At 36.9% G+C, this 15,709-nt stretch overlaps 1 protein-coding gene across 1 annotated transcript in view; it reads left to right on the top strand.

Moving 5' to 3' along the window:
• The window catches only part of LOC136856754 (putative fatty acyl-CoA reductase CG8306), a 168,817-nt gene that overhangs the window by 93,605 nt on the left and 59,503 nt on the right, over positions 1 to 15,709 (top strand). The window contains exon 4 of the mRNA XM_067134845.2: positions 14,500 to 14,645. Within this exon, the coding sequence (XP_066990946.2) occupies positions 14,500 to 14,645 (146 nt within the window). The remainder of the gene's footprint in view (positions 1 to 14,499; positions 14,646 to 15,709) is intronic.

Below are 15,709 nucleotides of genomic sequence, written 5' to 3'. Positions count from 1 at the left end.
ATGCTTTTCCTTCTTGTGTTGGATAGTATGTTGAGAAGAGTGTATCGAGGTCGGAAAAGGGGGATCCAGTGGAGCTTACAAGATAGGTTAGAAGACTTTTTTTTTTTTTTTTTACCGGGCGAGTTGGCCGTGCGCGTAGAGGCGTGCGGCTGTGAGCTTACATCCGGGAGATAGTAGGTTCGAATCCCACTATCGGCAGCCGTGAAGATGGTTTTCCGTGGTTTCCCATTTTCACACCAGGCAAATGCTGGGGCTGTACCTTAAGTAAGGCCACGGCCGATTCCTTTCAACTCCTAGGCCTTTCCTATCCCATCGTCGCCATAAGACCTATCTGTGTCGGTGCGACGTAAAGCCCCTAGCAAAAACAAAAAAATATATCCTTGTTTTTGAAGATATCTGCCTACTGGCTCCAACGGTTCAGAGATATGGAAGAGATCAAGCGGTTGAAGGAGGAAACAGAGGATGCTGGACTTAAAATAAATATTAAGACCAAGTACATGAGGGTAAATTCCAAGACTGATGATCAATTGTCTATAGATAATAAAGAGATAGAACAAGTAGACTTCTTAGTATATCTTGGGAGTACGGTTGCGACAACTGGAGGAGCAGGAGAAGACATTAAGAGTCATCAGAAAAGCAAATGGTGCTTTTGTTCAGTTGTATCCTATATTTCTAGAAAGACTAAGCTACGACTTTTTAATACAAATGTTAAGTCCGTTCTGCTTTACAGCTGTGAAATGTGGAAAGTTACCTAGAGGACGACTAAACAACTGCAAGTCTTTGTGAATGGCTGTCTAAGACATATCATTAGAAGATGGCCGGATGTTATCTCGAATGAAGATCTTTGGGACAAAATTTATCAGTAACCAATTGAAATACAGATAAGGGAGAGAAAATGGCGTTGGATAGGACATACTTGAAGGAAGCGTGCTGGAGCCATTGAAAAGACAGCGCTAGACTGGAACCCTGAAGGTGCTAGAAAGCGTGGATGTCCAAAGATGACCTGAGAAAAGGCGATTGAAGAGGAATGTCTAGCAGTGGGAAAGACTTGGAACGAAGTGAAGAGGTCAGCCAACAATAGGAACAGATGGAAGTGTTTCATGGAAGCCCTATGCTCCAGGAGGAGCAACAGGAAATAAGTCCTGTATCCAGCATGTTGACATTTTCTCCCAAAGGTACTGTGATGTTTGGAACATCACAGCATGTACTAAATTATCAGACTGTGTAATTATTGAAAAGATGTATATATTTAATCACTGGTAGGTCATTTTGAAAATATAATCTATATATATAAAGTAGCTTGTCCTGACTGACTGACTGACTGACTGATTCATCATCGCCGAGCCAAAACTACTGGACATAAAGAAATGAAATTTTGGGGATATATTCATATTATAATGTAGGTGCTCGCTAAGACAGGATTTTTGGATATTTCGTCCCTAAGGGGGTGAAAAGGGGGGTGAAATTTTAAAATGAGTGTGTCTATATCTCAAAACTTTAAAAGTTTAGAGATGTGAAAATTGGTATTTAGAATCTTCTTTAAAAATAAGGAAACACGTATTTTTTTGTTTTCAGACAATCCCAATAGGAGGGGTGAAAAAGGGTGAAAAAGGGGTTGAATGCCTTTAATCAGGATACCGCTACTTATATCTCAGAAACTGAAGATGTTACAGACCTCAAAATTGGTACTTTTGATCGCTTTCAAAAATAAAGTATCACACATTATTTTGTTTTTGGAAAATCCAATTAATGCGAGGGTGAAAAGGGGGGTGAATTTTTAGAATGAGTGCCTCTATATCTCAAAAGTTTTAAAGTTTAGAGATGTAAAAATCGGTATTTAGAATCTTCATTATAAATCAAGGAACATGTAGTTTTTTGTTTTCGGAAACTCCCAATAGGAGGGGTGAAAAGGGGGTGAAAATTGGGTTGAATGCCTTTAAAGAGAATACATATATCTTAGAAAATGAATATATTACAGACCTGAAAATTGGTATTTGGGATCTACTTTAAAAATAAAGAAACGGGTATTTTTTCGTTTTGGGAAAATCCAAATAATGGGGGGTGAAAAGGGGGGTGAAATTTTTAAAATGAGTGTATCTATATCTCAAAACTTTTAAAGTTTATAGATGTAAAATTTGGTATTTAGAATCTCCTTTAAAAATAAAGAAACACGTATTTTTTGTTATCGGAAAATCCAAATAGGAAGGGTGGAAAAGGGTGAAAAAGAGGTTGAATGCCTTTAATGAGGCTACTTATATTTCAGAACCAGAAGATATTACAGACCTGAAAATTGGTATTTGGGATCTACTTTAAAAGTAAAGAAACAGGTATTTTTTCGTTTTTGGAAAATCCAAATAATGGGGGGTGAAAAGGGGGGTGAATTTTTAAAATGAGTGTGTCTACATCTTAAAACTTTAAACGTTTACGGATGTAAAAATTGGTGTTTAGAATCTCCCTTAAAAATAAAGGAACACGTATTTCTTTGTTTTCTCTAAATCCCAATAGGAGGGGTGTAAAAGGGTAAATAATTGGTTGAATGCCTTTAATGAGGATACATATATCTCAGAAACTGAAGATATTACAGAACTGAAAATTTGTAAATGGGATCTCCTTTAAAAATAAAGAAACACGTATATTTTTGCTTTTGGAAAATTCAATTAATGGCGGTTAAACAGGAGTGGCAAATTGGGGTGAATTTTTTGAAAGACTATATCTACAGAATATCTGAGAAGCGTAAAATGTTACAGACGTAAAAAGTGGGTATTTGGAATCTCCTGTAAGTGAAAAGAAACATAGGTGATTTGTCTTTGGAAACTCCACTTAAGGGGAACTAAAAAGGGGTGAATTTTTAAAATGAGAATTTCTACAGTATAACTTAAAAAACTTAACATGTTACAGAAGTGAAAAATGGTAATTTTTTAATTCTATAAAAAATAAAGAAACGTGTTTTTAGTTTTTGGAAATACCACTTGGGAAGTGGGGGGGGGGTAAAAGTGACTGAAAATGGTGTTGAATTCTTTTAATTAGGCTACTGATATCTCAAAAATGAAGATGTTACGCACGTGAAATTTGATTTTTGGAATCTGCTTTAAACGTAAACAAACACATATTCTCGGAAAATCCAATGAAGGGCGTTTGGGGGGTTAAAGGATTGAAAAAATTAATTGACTTAATTGTATGAGAATACATACATTTAATAAAAACTAAAGTTGTTACAGACGTGAAAATTGGTATTTTGATCTCTTTTAAAAGCAAAGAAAAGCGCGTTTTAGGGGGGGGGGAATAACCTTGGGGGGGGGGGGGGAGTGAAAAGGAGCTGAATTCCTTTCATGAGGACACATAAATCAAAAACTAAAGAGGTTAGAGTGGTGATAATTGGTATTTAGAAGATCCTTTACTATTAAAGGAACAAGTATTTTTTGTCTTAATATCAATTTGTGAGGGGGGAGTGTGAAAGGAAGTTAAAATAAGTGAATTATTTTTAAGGGGATACTTATATCTCAAAACTGAAGGTAATAAATGTAAACATTGGTATTTGGAATCTCCTTTAAACATAAAGAAACACACCTTCTTTTAATTTTTTGGGGGATGGGGGTAAATAAACTTAACGGCGGTGGGGTGTAAAAGGCGGTGAGACCAATTGATTTTACTGTTCATAATGTACTTATAAGGAGCCTCCGTTGCTCAGGCGGCAGAGCGCCGGCCTCTCACAGCTGGGTTCCGTGTTTCAAATCCCGGTCACTCCATGTGACATTCGTGCTGGACAAAATGGCGGCGGGACAGGTTTTTCTCCGGATACTCCGGCTTTCCCTGTCATCATTAATTCCAGCAACACTGTCCAATATATGATTTCATTTGTCACTCATCGATCATTGCCCCAGAGGGGAGCTTCGGCAGCCGGCACAATTCATATTGTCGCCGCTAGATGGGGCTTTATTCATTCCATCCCTGATCCTGTCGAAGATAGGAAACAGGCTGTTGACTTTCGATGTACTTATTCTGATCATAAACTGATCATTTTTAATCTTTCCTGGGTTCTTTTTCAACAGCCATCTTTTCCTTCGGAGAACGTTCTTAGATTAGAGTAGATTCTCCTGGCATATAAAAATTTAAACACATTTGAAATAAACGATAGGAATGATATTGACCGTCAAATTGTTCACCTCTATAATAAGGTCACTAATACATGGAGGTATGTCATTCGTATCGCCAGAAATCCCGCACACTTGCCTACGCGCGACAATGGTGCTGGCCACATTGTCAACAATGACAATGGCAACAGATGTAATTTACCGCCAAGTAGCGGTCTTGCATATTGCTGTGGGGTCCAGAACATATAATAATAATAATAATAATAATAATAATAATAATAATATAATAATAATAATAATAATGTTCTGGACCGTCGTCACATGTGCGGACCACGCTGGAAACGGGTCCTGGACGGCTAATGACTAAGAATGCAGTCCGGCCGCGGGTTCAGTAGGCTACCGCCAAGGCACCCAAGACGACACCACGACAGATCCCCTGAAGGATTTGATTCATATTAAAAATGCTTATAGGAAAAGATGGCAAAGATTTAGGGACCCAACTAACTGGGTGGAATACCTGGACCTAGCCCGGGAAGTACGAAATCGTTTGCTGGAAAGAAAGATTGAAAAATGGGAGGAAACTTGCCGTAATCTATTAGAAAACGAGTCAGATCGCGAATTTTGGCGGATTCTCGCAGAAAACTGGTCAGATCGCGAATTTCGGCGGATTATATATCTAAAACAATAAGCATTCAATTATAAATTTCAGTATAATACCATAGCGAAGCACGGGTATCTTGCTAGTATATATATATTGGTTATGGGTGCAATATATATATATATGGTTTTAGTCATCCATGTCACATTTTATTTCTTTGTATCGCGGCTATAACGTATTCTGAACAAACGACTTGTGGAGTAAAGTATTACAACATCATTCGTATTAATAGCTTTCAGTAAATTTTCCAGTAGTCGAGGTCAGGTGACCGGAGTCACCAGGCTAATTTCAACCCATTACCAGGAAATGTAAGTCATCAAGCTTACGAGAGACCTTACCCTTTCCATACTCTGAGGAGACAGTTAAAGCCTTGTTAACGTGTACTTTTCGAAGTCGCTCCCTGACACTTTGATTCCGCGGGAAAGTTCAACCTATGTGAATGGACGTAATGAAGCAACATGATGGATTCACAGCAATGGATAGGAGAAGGGATAGTACATCAGATCTTATCTCAATGACGAGAGTTAGTCAACGGGAGACCGGTTTTGACTGGTATAGGGCAGTATTTAGTTATGTTACTGTTATGTAATACGGAAGAATACAAGTGTATTCTCTCCATGAATGTAACCCATGGTGGTTTTGCTATTAAAATTAGGACACATTATGATTTTATGCAAGGAGTAATGTAGGAAGTGTTAAAGTCAGGAAAGTCGTAGTACAGGTAGTGTACCATGCACGAATGAGAAGTAGGGCTGGAACCCACAACGAGAGATTACGACGCCTGTACGAGAGGTCCAACAAACATCAGCTGCTACATAGATCATATCCAGATAAGTGTCTACAAATAGTGAGCTAATGGCATAAATTACTGCAAGTCTTCGTGTAAGAATTCATGTCTTTAGAGTTTTCATTCAGTTTTTCTTTTGCTTCCAAAAGTTCAGATTTCGTTAATACGCCGTTACGTCACGTTTTGTCATCCTAATAAATAGTTGTTTTAATTTGTATTTTCAGAAATTCTTATTAATGATCCTTAACTTCCAAGTTAGTGTACTTAATGGTTAGTGTTCCGTCACCACACCCCTGGGAGTTTTTAAGAGTCTCATTACTTATTATTATTATTATTATTATTATTATTATTATTATTATTATTATTATTATTAACTATTGTTTTCAAGCCATAAGCTTGAAGGCTGGTGCCCATGGGATATTGTTTATGGAGAAACAATGGGATTATTTATATTAAAATTAAGGTGACCCGTCACGTCACAATTTTGTCGTACATCTGTGGGGAAGAGTGGGTACGTCACAGTACTTGAATATCTGTTTTGTCAATCTGTTATCATCCATTCTATAGAAATGTGCAAAAAATAGTCTTTTTGTTATATTTTCTGTATTTTGGTATACCGTATAATCCCAAATACCACCTGCCACCAAATAAGGTCCGCACCCTAAATTTGAGACGGCAAAATATGGAAAAAAATAAAAAATCGAACAACTTGCATACCTATTTAATTTTCTTCAAGTATACACCAAATATAAATTCAAACAGCTTACAATTAATAAAATCATCACAAAAATTGTAAATGGAATTGGTCCAATACTCAATCATTCACAATTCAGTCATCATCTGAAGTTTCACCATAGGAACTTTCATCGCTGGCATCTTTCCACAAATAGTCGTCCTCACTACCGTCCACTGAATTTGAAATTCCAAATTTCCTAAAGCTTTTGGACACTAGATCGTTGGGAATGCATGCCCATGCGGTCTTGATCCAGCTGCATATTAGTCCCACTTCTGACCTCTTCACTCGTCTGGTTGGTGTTAACGCGTGATCACCATCAGACATCCATTCGGTGTACAACGGTTTCATGGCAGTTTTGAAAGTCTGGTTCATGCACACATCCAACAGCTGTAGAATAGAAGAGTCCTCTGGGAATTATCGCAAGATCGGTTTTTCCTTTCCTCATCATATCTTTTACAGTGTCAGTTGTATGTCCTTGGCAACTGTTCAACACAAGCATGTTTCGTTTTTGTGACAAAGCTCCTGGGCGACGTTCCCAAACGCACGTCACCCAGTCCTCAACTAACGCATTGTCCATCCAGCCAGACTCGTGTGTTCTAACAATAACACCGGACAGCAATTTTCCTTTTGGAAGTGTTTTCCTTTTCAGAACCACATATGGAGGGAGTTAGGTTCCATCCGTTAATGCGCACAACATTACTGTGCATCATTGCTTTTCGTTACCACCTGTTCTGATGGTTACACTTTAGAACCCTTCATATCCACTGTATTTTCTAATGGCATTTCAAAATAGACAGGTGTCTGGTCAGCATTCCCAATTTGCGATAGCAAATAAGAATTTTGCTTCCTCAAATGAATAATATGACGCTGAAAGGCCGTTAATATTTGTTCATACGCCCCAGGGAGACATTGTGAAATAGACATACGTCTCCGAACGCATAATCCCTTTCTCCGATAAGTTTCGGATCCATCCGCGGTTTGCAGTAAAACCCTGTGTTTTGAGTTCTTTTGAGATCTCTAGTGCTTTCAATTGACACATTTCACTAGAAACGCCATATCGTAACTCACGTTTTTCTATCACAAATTTGTAGAGTCGTTCTTCAATTTGCGGAAACACTGCACTCCGCCCGCGGAACGCTCTGTGATCGCCGTTACTTTTTAGAAGTTTTTCCTTTTTCTGCCAATCACGAATACATGATTCATCAATATCGTACTTTCCGCCAACGGCACGATTTCTGTATATTTCAGCTTCGCTTAAAACTTTAAGTTTCTCACGCACAGTAAATGACCGCAGACGCCGTTTTGAATCCATCGCTTACTATCGAGACAGCACTTTCACGGGACAGATACGGAACTCAAATGTGAGCGAGGTAGACTTCCGTAACCAACAGTATCCCCCTCGCAAAGTAAGATATCCCGCGAGATCAGCTATTCGCGCACCCAGCATGCCAGCAACAAATGGCGATCGAGCATCCGCAGCAGCGGCTTTCATATATACCGCATATTTGCCCATATTCTTTGATTTACCGTATTTCATTACCTTACATTTTGCATTTACATGCCACTGTAACCGTATTGAGGAAAAATCGATCTTGTTTTCTAGAACACAGCTAAAACACAATAAGACCTGAATGCCCGTTTACATGTGCTATATTGAGTACCGTAACCGTATTCAAATCTATTTGAATACTCCATGTAAACGTAGTAAATATTTACAAGAATGAACGGCTTGAATAAGACCCGCACCCGTGATTTAGAACCAATATTTTTGGGGAGAAAAGTGCGGATGGTATTCAGGATTATACGGTATTTCCTTATTTTTCTTAATTATCATTGTTGTGTTGTTTTCGTTGGACCTAAGATTTTTCTCATGATTCTTCTTTTTTATAGTACTTCCAGTTTATCTAAACCATAGTTCGAAACTAGACATTCGCTTATATGAAGACATTCTAGTTTCACCACTATAGTGTAGTGCCTTATTTTAAGATTTTTAGATAAGCATGTCTTGTTGTAAAAATTCATAGTGATGCCATATGCTCTTTCCATCTTGAATAATCTTTCTTCTAGAGCAGATGTTTCTAAACTATTTTCTTGAATTATTTCTCCCAGATATTTGAATTTCTTTACTGTGTCAATTTAACAAATATCTATCATTTTTTTTTAAAATGTTTGTAATAAATTTATTTCTACAGAGATTCTCAAACCTACTTTATTTGTTATTTCTTCCAAGAGATTGATTTGTGTTGTTGCATCTGTCAGGTTCTCTGAAAGTATAGCAAAATAGTCTGCAAATGCCAGGCAATTAATTTCAACACTTGTTTTTTCTCTTGAAAGTTGCTGGTGAAATTTTATGTTCTTTTAATTTTTATTTCCAAATACTTATAATTTTCTCTAGGATACTGTTGAACAGAAATGGTGTACACCTGTATTTATCTTGATAAGTTTTGATATTTCGCCCATATATTTTACTTTTGAAACCGTGTATGAGAGTGTTTCCCGTATTAGGTTTGCTAATTTAGATTGCACTCCAAATTCCCCTGTTGTTTTATGTAAGGTTTCTCTATTAACAGAATCAAAAGCCATTTTAAAATCCACAAATGTTACTATGTCCTTGGAGTTCAGTATTCTATGACTAATTATTGATTTTTAATGAAATATTTGTTCTGAGTAAGATCTACCTTTTTGAAAACCACCTTGATATTCACCTAATTACTTGTCAAGTTTTTTTTCTACTCTGTTCAGCAAGATTTTTAGAGAGTACATTGTAAGCAAGTTCCAAATGGGATATTCTCCTATAGTTATCATTTGGCTTGTCACCTCTTTTATTCAATGGGTGAATGAGGGTCAATTTCCATTCTTCTGGAATCTTCTAATTTCTCCAAATTTCTTCAGAGATTACCTGTAGCTCTTGAATGATTTTTGCTTGAGACCATATCAAAAGTTCAACTGTTATATATAGTCCTCTCCACTAGTTTTTTTTTTTTTTTTTTTTTTTTCCAGTTTTAAGGCTGTTAAATATTCATTTAATTTCTTAAATAGTATTTTCATTTATTTCTGGGAATTCCAACTTACTTTTGGTTCAGGGCAGTTTAAAAGTTGACCAAAATGCTTACCTAGTATTTCACAGTTGTCTGTATTGTTTAGGCCAATTCTACCATTTTAGTCTTTGAAACATATACTGGGGGCTTGATAGCCCTTTAATTTACTCTTAAAAATCTACTAGAAGTTTCAGTGTTGTTGTCATTCATCCATTCACCAAATGGCCATCTATGAACCGCGTTTACACACACTATGTGCCCTTCTGTTAGGCAGACTAATGCTCTTCTCTTTGCACTCTCGCCAAAGATCCTTAATACCAATATCAATGGTCCCGAATGAGTAATTTTGTAATACCAATATAAATGGTCCGTTATTGGACATTATTATTGGTCACCAACTGATGAGCCCAACTTAGCACACTGGGGCGAAATGCTGGCAACCAGGAATGAGTTAGCTGGAAAATTTATAATGTCCAATATCGGACCATTTATATTGGTATTATAAATCTACTCCTTCGGGACAAATATTTCAGGTTTCCTATGGGAATCAAAATCTATATCAAAAGATCCATAAGTCTTTGGCATCTCCTTTCTTGTTCTTCCGTTGAGATGTTCCATGGCTCGGTCAGTGGCTTTTCGGGTGTATTCCTCATGCTTGCAAACTTTTTCCTGAATGTTACTTTGTTCTGTATCTCTTCCTCCTTGATACGCTCTTCGTGCAGCTGTGTAAGCCATCTAGGCAGTTTTTTCCACTCTTCTTGTTGGAGTATTTTGATGGCTAAGCTCTCTTCATTCATCCTTTTAATGTCTGTGAAAGGTCAATCTTCTTTTCATCATAGTCATAATTTTTTCTATGGTTTTATAGAGTTCCTGGTTCAATCTTGGCTTTAAAGTAAGTTGATCATTTTCAACTTCTTTGTACCCAAGATTTTTTCGGAGGAGCTTCCTTTCTCTATTTTCAAGGCCTGAGTTTGCCAACCTTGTCAGTGTTTCTGCTCCATAAAGGCACTCCGTTCTGACCACTGCGCAGCAGCTATTTTTTCTCATACGTTCTCTTTGTGTTCTGAATGATTTTTGCCATGAGTTTCCTCTGTTCCTTGAAGTATTTTAATTTTTTGTGGTTAGAACACCACTTATTCTATGCCTCAGTCCATTTCTGCATTGCTACTTCCCAGTTGTCATTCCACAATGCGTATTTCTTCTTTTTGGCAATGTTTTAATTTGGCTGGAATGGAAATGGACTTAATGTCATGGCATAGTCTGAAGGCCATCTCCATCCTCCTCACCATCGCTTTTAATTTCTCCCTTTCATTTCCATTGGGAGTGAGAATGTCTCCTAGTTATTTGCATTTATTGACTCGATGGATGTCCGTGTCATCTACTTGAGTCTATGAATGCTGTTTTTTTTTTCAAAAGGAAATTTTTAATCCTGTTTTGGTCACAACATTTTGTTGTTCTTCCACTTGCTTCTAGCCTGTGTGAGGGTTGTCTGTTGTCAGAACGATGTCATCTGCGAAGGCTAGACAGTCCAACATAGGGGCATTCTTCCCACAACCATTCTGAGTTTCATTTTCAGTCGTTTTCTATCTCCATTCCCCGATGACCTTTTCTACAATGCAATTTGAGAGGAGTGGAGAAGGCTATCTCCTTGTCTTAGGCTTGTTTTTATCTCAAGTGGTTTACAGTTTACCCATAAATTTAACTTGGGGGGGGAAAAAGTGTACAGGTGTTTGCCTAATTATAGCCAAGGATTTTTCATTAGCTCTAAAACTCCCAGAGAACGTATATGAGCACTCCACGATCATTTAAAGTTAAAAACTTCATAATTGTTCCATACTGAACAGAGAATTGCAACACTAAAAAGAAAGTATAGAGGTTCCACCTTTTCAATACATTGTTATTAAGTTGTACCAATATTAATTTACAACATGTTAACTTTGGGACCGGTTTTGACACATTTAAAGTGTCATCAGCTGATTAAGAGAACAAGGCAAAAGGACTAAATCATAAACAATTATAAACAAACATAACAAATATAAGACGTTATTCACAGTCAAAAGGGTGTACATAGAAATATCAACACTTTATGAAGAAGTAAATTCAGTTGAAGTTCATTTGTAATGTGACTGTCTTGTATATTCCTGCTGTGCTGTAATCACGTAAAAAGATGTTGAATTGATGGTAAATAACGAGTTAAAAAGCTTGATCCAAATAACGGGTTAAAAAGCTTGATCCAACATAAAATCTTGAGGGATGACTTGTTAAAAGATTGATCTTGAGAGATGCAGGTTGTGTACAGTTGTTGCTAAGCAAGGTTTTATAGGCATTTGTTTTATCAGCACGTTGAAGATTGGAAAGCAACATACACAAAGTCGTAGGAAACAGTGTAGGACTAAAGTTACTCAATTGGATGCGGATATATGAAGCCTAAAGAAAAGGAGACTTACATAGAAATGAAACAGTGGGTAAGAAATTTAGAACAAGTTAAATGATGAGGCTCTCCATCAGCGTGCCGTGATGATTGACATGTGTAGGGGAGGAATTGATTTCAAAATGCAGAGAATGGTATTTAAAACAGTGGTTTTAGTAGGGTGTTACATGGAGCAGAAATATGGGGGTTGAAAAGGATCGTATTACATTAAATCAGATTGTTAGCAGATTTGGCAAAATTGTAATGGACCTCCCAAATTGTACGGCTAATGCAGCGGCTAGAGTTATCTGTAATGAGTATATGAAGGTTGATATCATGAAGAGTGTGTTGGGGTACTGGAGAAGGTTGGTAACGGGTGGAGGTGGCTTGCTCCTACAAACGGTTTACCAGCACCAAATGAAGAGTTCTTTTGCAGATTACTGGATAGACAAGGTGAAAAATATTATTGAGGGTTTGGGTTTAGGAAATTATTGGGGAAGAGATTGGGAAAAAAGGAATGTAGTTTGTTGGAGGAATATGTTAAAAAAGGATCAAAGATATTCAATCACAGGAGCTGGAGGCTGGATGTAGGACGTCCCTAAACATGTTTATTAGAATCAAACAAGTAGTAAGTATAAGAATTGATAATGTGAACAGATTAGAGAGAAGAGGAGTAATTTGGTGGATGATGGGTATTTATAGGAATAAAGATTGGACAAGAATGAATGACAGCTCAATATGTTTATTGTGTGGCGAGACAAGGGATGAGTTCCGCTTGTTAATAGAATGTAAGGGAACTCGTGTGGAGAAGAGAGAGAGAGAGAGAGAGAGAGAGAGAGAGAGAGAGAGAGAGAGATTTTTTCATGAGTGTTATTATAGGAGGGCAGGGAGTGATATATAGTTAAGCAGCAGAGATTCAAGGTCTCACATTGCTGATTAGCAGAGTGGGGGGGAGGAAGCAGGTGTGTCCGAGCGGTGTCCTAGGTCAGGTCTCCGCTGTCCGACTCTGCTGGATGATTTAAATCTAAGAATTTCATTTTTGTCCGTATTGAACTGAGAATGGAAGATAGGAAACTTAAAAGGGTCCACCTTTTCAATGCAAATAAATGTTATAGTTTATTAATCCCACAGTGGCCGCTCCCCAGACCTAAACTATCCAATGTGCTCTGTTTCTCTTCATCTTGCGCCATAGCTTTACCGCCTTAGGTCCCGCAATAAACATCATAGAAATCTGCCCCCACCCTACACGTAACGTTGCAACAATACACCACAAATATTAGCACAGTCAACCTCTAAGCTCTCAGAGGAACGTCTTCCTTTATTCGAATTTTGTATTCTTGTCGAGCTGAATATGTTTACTACACCCTCAACTAAGTGATTCTTGAACTACCATGTTCATCTCACACTTGGATTGAGATATGTTATATGCATTTGTACAAATTTTGGATATGTTGAGCCCTGTCTCATACTTAAGCTGCGCTTGACCTATATGGCACCTGACGAAGAAATATCTACAAATTTTAATTCTTTAACTGCCAATTTCACCTTGTACTACGAAAATTTGAATATGTTATTTGTATTTAAAAGTATTATTTATGAGTCCTAACTCATAGCTTTTGTTTCACCCTTCATGGACTGTTTCGAAATGGCATTACTGAATATCTACAATTCGAACCTTCACTGCCAAGTTCATCTCGCACCATGAGTTCAGATGTCACGTGCAATTCTAAGAGGCTGTTAAATCCTCACGCGCATTTGAACTACACTCGCACCAGTGCCATTCAGTGTATGATTGAACGCAGACGTTTTGTGCCAAATCCATCAAGAACCTACATTTCCGAATGTGTTACATGTGTTTTTTGCATTTATCGAGTCCAAACTCACGCTTGTGCAATTTTTTATCTCGCCCTTCATAGCTGTTTTTTGAATTGATGCTTATTGAATAAGTGATTTCAATCCCTAACTGCCAAATTTCATCTCAACCCAAATATTTTTAAAATGTTATGTGCATTTTTGAGACTATTGTGTTTATTGAAATCTAACCTATGTTTTGTACTACACTCGCAGCAGGCAACATTCAATGGAAGAGTGTCTGAAATAATTTGAATCTCCAATGCCAATCATCTCGTACTTCCGCATGGTTTTGTTACAGTTTATATGTTTATATGTTTTTTTTGTTTATGTGTTTATGTTATCGCATGTTTATACAATTTTGACTCGCCCTTCATGACCATTTTGAAACTGACATTGTACTTCATGTCTTCATATTCTCTCATTTAATCACATTGATGTAACACCTTGTATAATATAAATGTCTACATGCTATGCCTATTTCCCACATTTTGGCTGAAGATGACGCCAAACAGCGTCGAAACTAGTTCCAAGTGTAAATACATGTTGTAAATAAACTAACATTTATTTGTATTGAAAAGGTGGACCCTTTTAAGTTTCCTATCTTCTGCTGGATGAGTCGAACAGCTTGTGGGTACACCCACTGTGACGCACGCCCATTGTAGACTGTTATATTTAGGATATTGTTTTTGTTTTGTGTGCTGTTCTCTCTTTTCTATTTTGTCTGTAAAGATGAATTAGGTTGGAAAAACTGTAAAATCTGGAGAAAATAAATCAAACTTCAATAGTATAGTAGTTTATTTTTGATGATCACAAAATTATGTGTTGCATGGAACTAAAATTTTGCTTTCTTGCTTTTCCTCTTGAAATTAAATTTTTGTATTGAAAATCTTTTCTTTGTTTACAGTTTATGTATTATACATTTCAGGCTTTGGTTCATGTGTCAAGTGCCTACGTCAACAGCAATCTTAGAGATGTGGATGAAATCTTATATCCTGTGAAGGAAGATCCTGATAAACTTATTGACCTATGTAACACTCTGACTGTTGAAGCTCTGGATGCTCTCACTCCAAAGTATGTTATAGCCTTATATGATTTTCTATGAATTGACTTTAATTGCTAGATTTTTGTAGTGGGATTAAAATATTTTACTGAAAGTTCTTGCCATGTAATTTTTCATGTTTGACTTGCATTTAACCTTCCACTTTCATTTATGTAGTTGTTGGATTTGTGGACCAGTTATGTGATCTCAACTTCACAGGTTCAATCCCAACCAAGTTAGTCACGTCATTGCTAGCAGGTTAAAGGTCACCAGTGGCACTCTTCTCATCCAGCATAATTAAATTAACTCGGCCATAGTATCCATCTGGTAGAAATCTGCTTTTGTTGCTAAACAGTAGTGGTACAGTTGGAGTGTCAAAATTCGTAGCAGGCCGCTTATATGGCACTGCTTCTGAAGATATACAGGTTGGTGGCTGAGGCCTTACAATGACTATGATGATTATGATGATGATTGTTATTATTAAGTGTCTAGTATATTGATCAAGTTTGTGATATAATGAAAGTACTTATAAAGTTTTCATATTCACACTAATTCCAATCCACAAGGACTGCAATTCCGCCAGGATCCAACAGGTCAAATTACAACTAATTTCTTCTTCATTGATGTCGCACGTAGTGAAAGGCATTCACTAAATCTTTTATCTAGGCCTATGTCATTAAAATATAGAGGAACAAAGAAATTAAATACATTATATGATCAAAACTTTTCCTATCCCATCATTGCCATAAGACCTAATTGTGTCAGTGTGACATAAAGCAACTTGTCAAAAAAAATGTTTGTCATTATTTGTAAAAAGTAAATAATTTTTCTTGCTTGACATGTTTTGTAAACTCCCAATACCTACTATACAAATAAATATATTTGATGTGAAATATTGAATCAAAAGGGCAGTAATAATAATAATAATAATAATAATAATAATAATAATAATAATAATAATAATAATAATAATAATAATGGAGGACCCATGCTGCCCCACAACATTCATCATAAATATGTTGGATAACTCGTCTTGATATGCCTGTCGTAATCATATTGTTTTGCCTGCCAGCCTTTTCAATGGTTTTATGGACAT

The sequence above is a fragment of the Anabrus simplex genome, chromosome 1, assembly GCF_040414725.1.
Source record: "Anabrus simplex isolate iqAnaSimp1 chromosome 1, ASM4041472v1, whole genome shotgun sequence".
Lineage (NCBI taxonomy): Eukaryota > Metazoa > Arthropoda > Insecta > Orthoptera > Tettigoniidae > Anabrus > Anabrus simplex.
The sequence above is the reverse complement of the archived record's forward strand: the minus strand, read 5'-3'. Positions and strand labels throughout refer to the sequence as shown.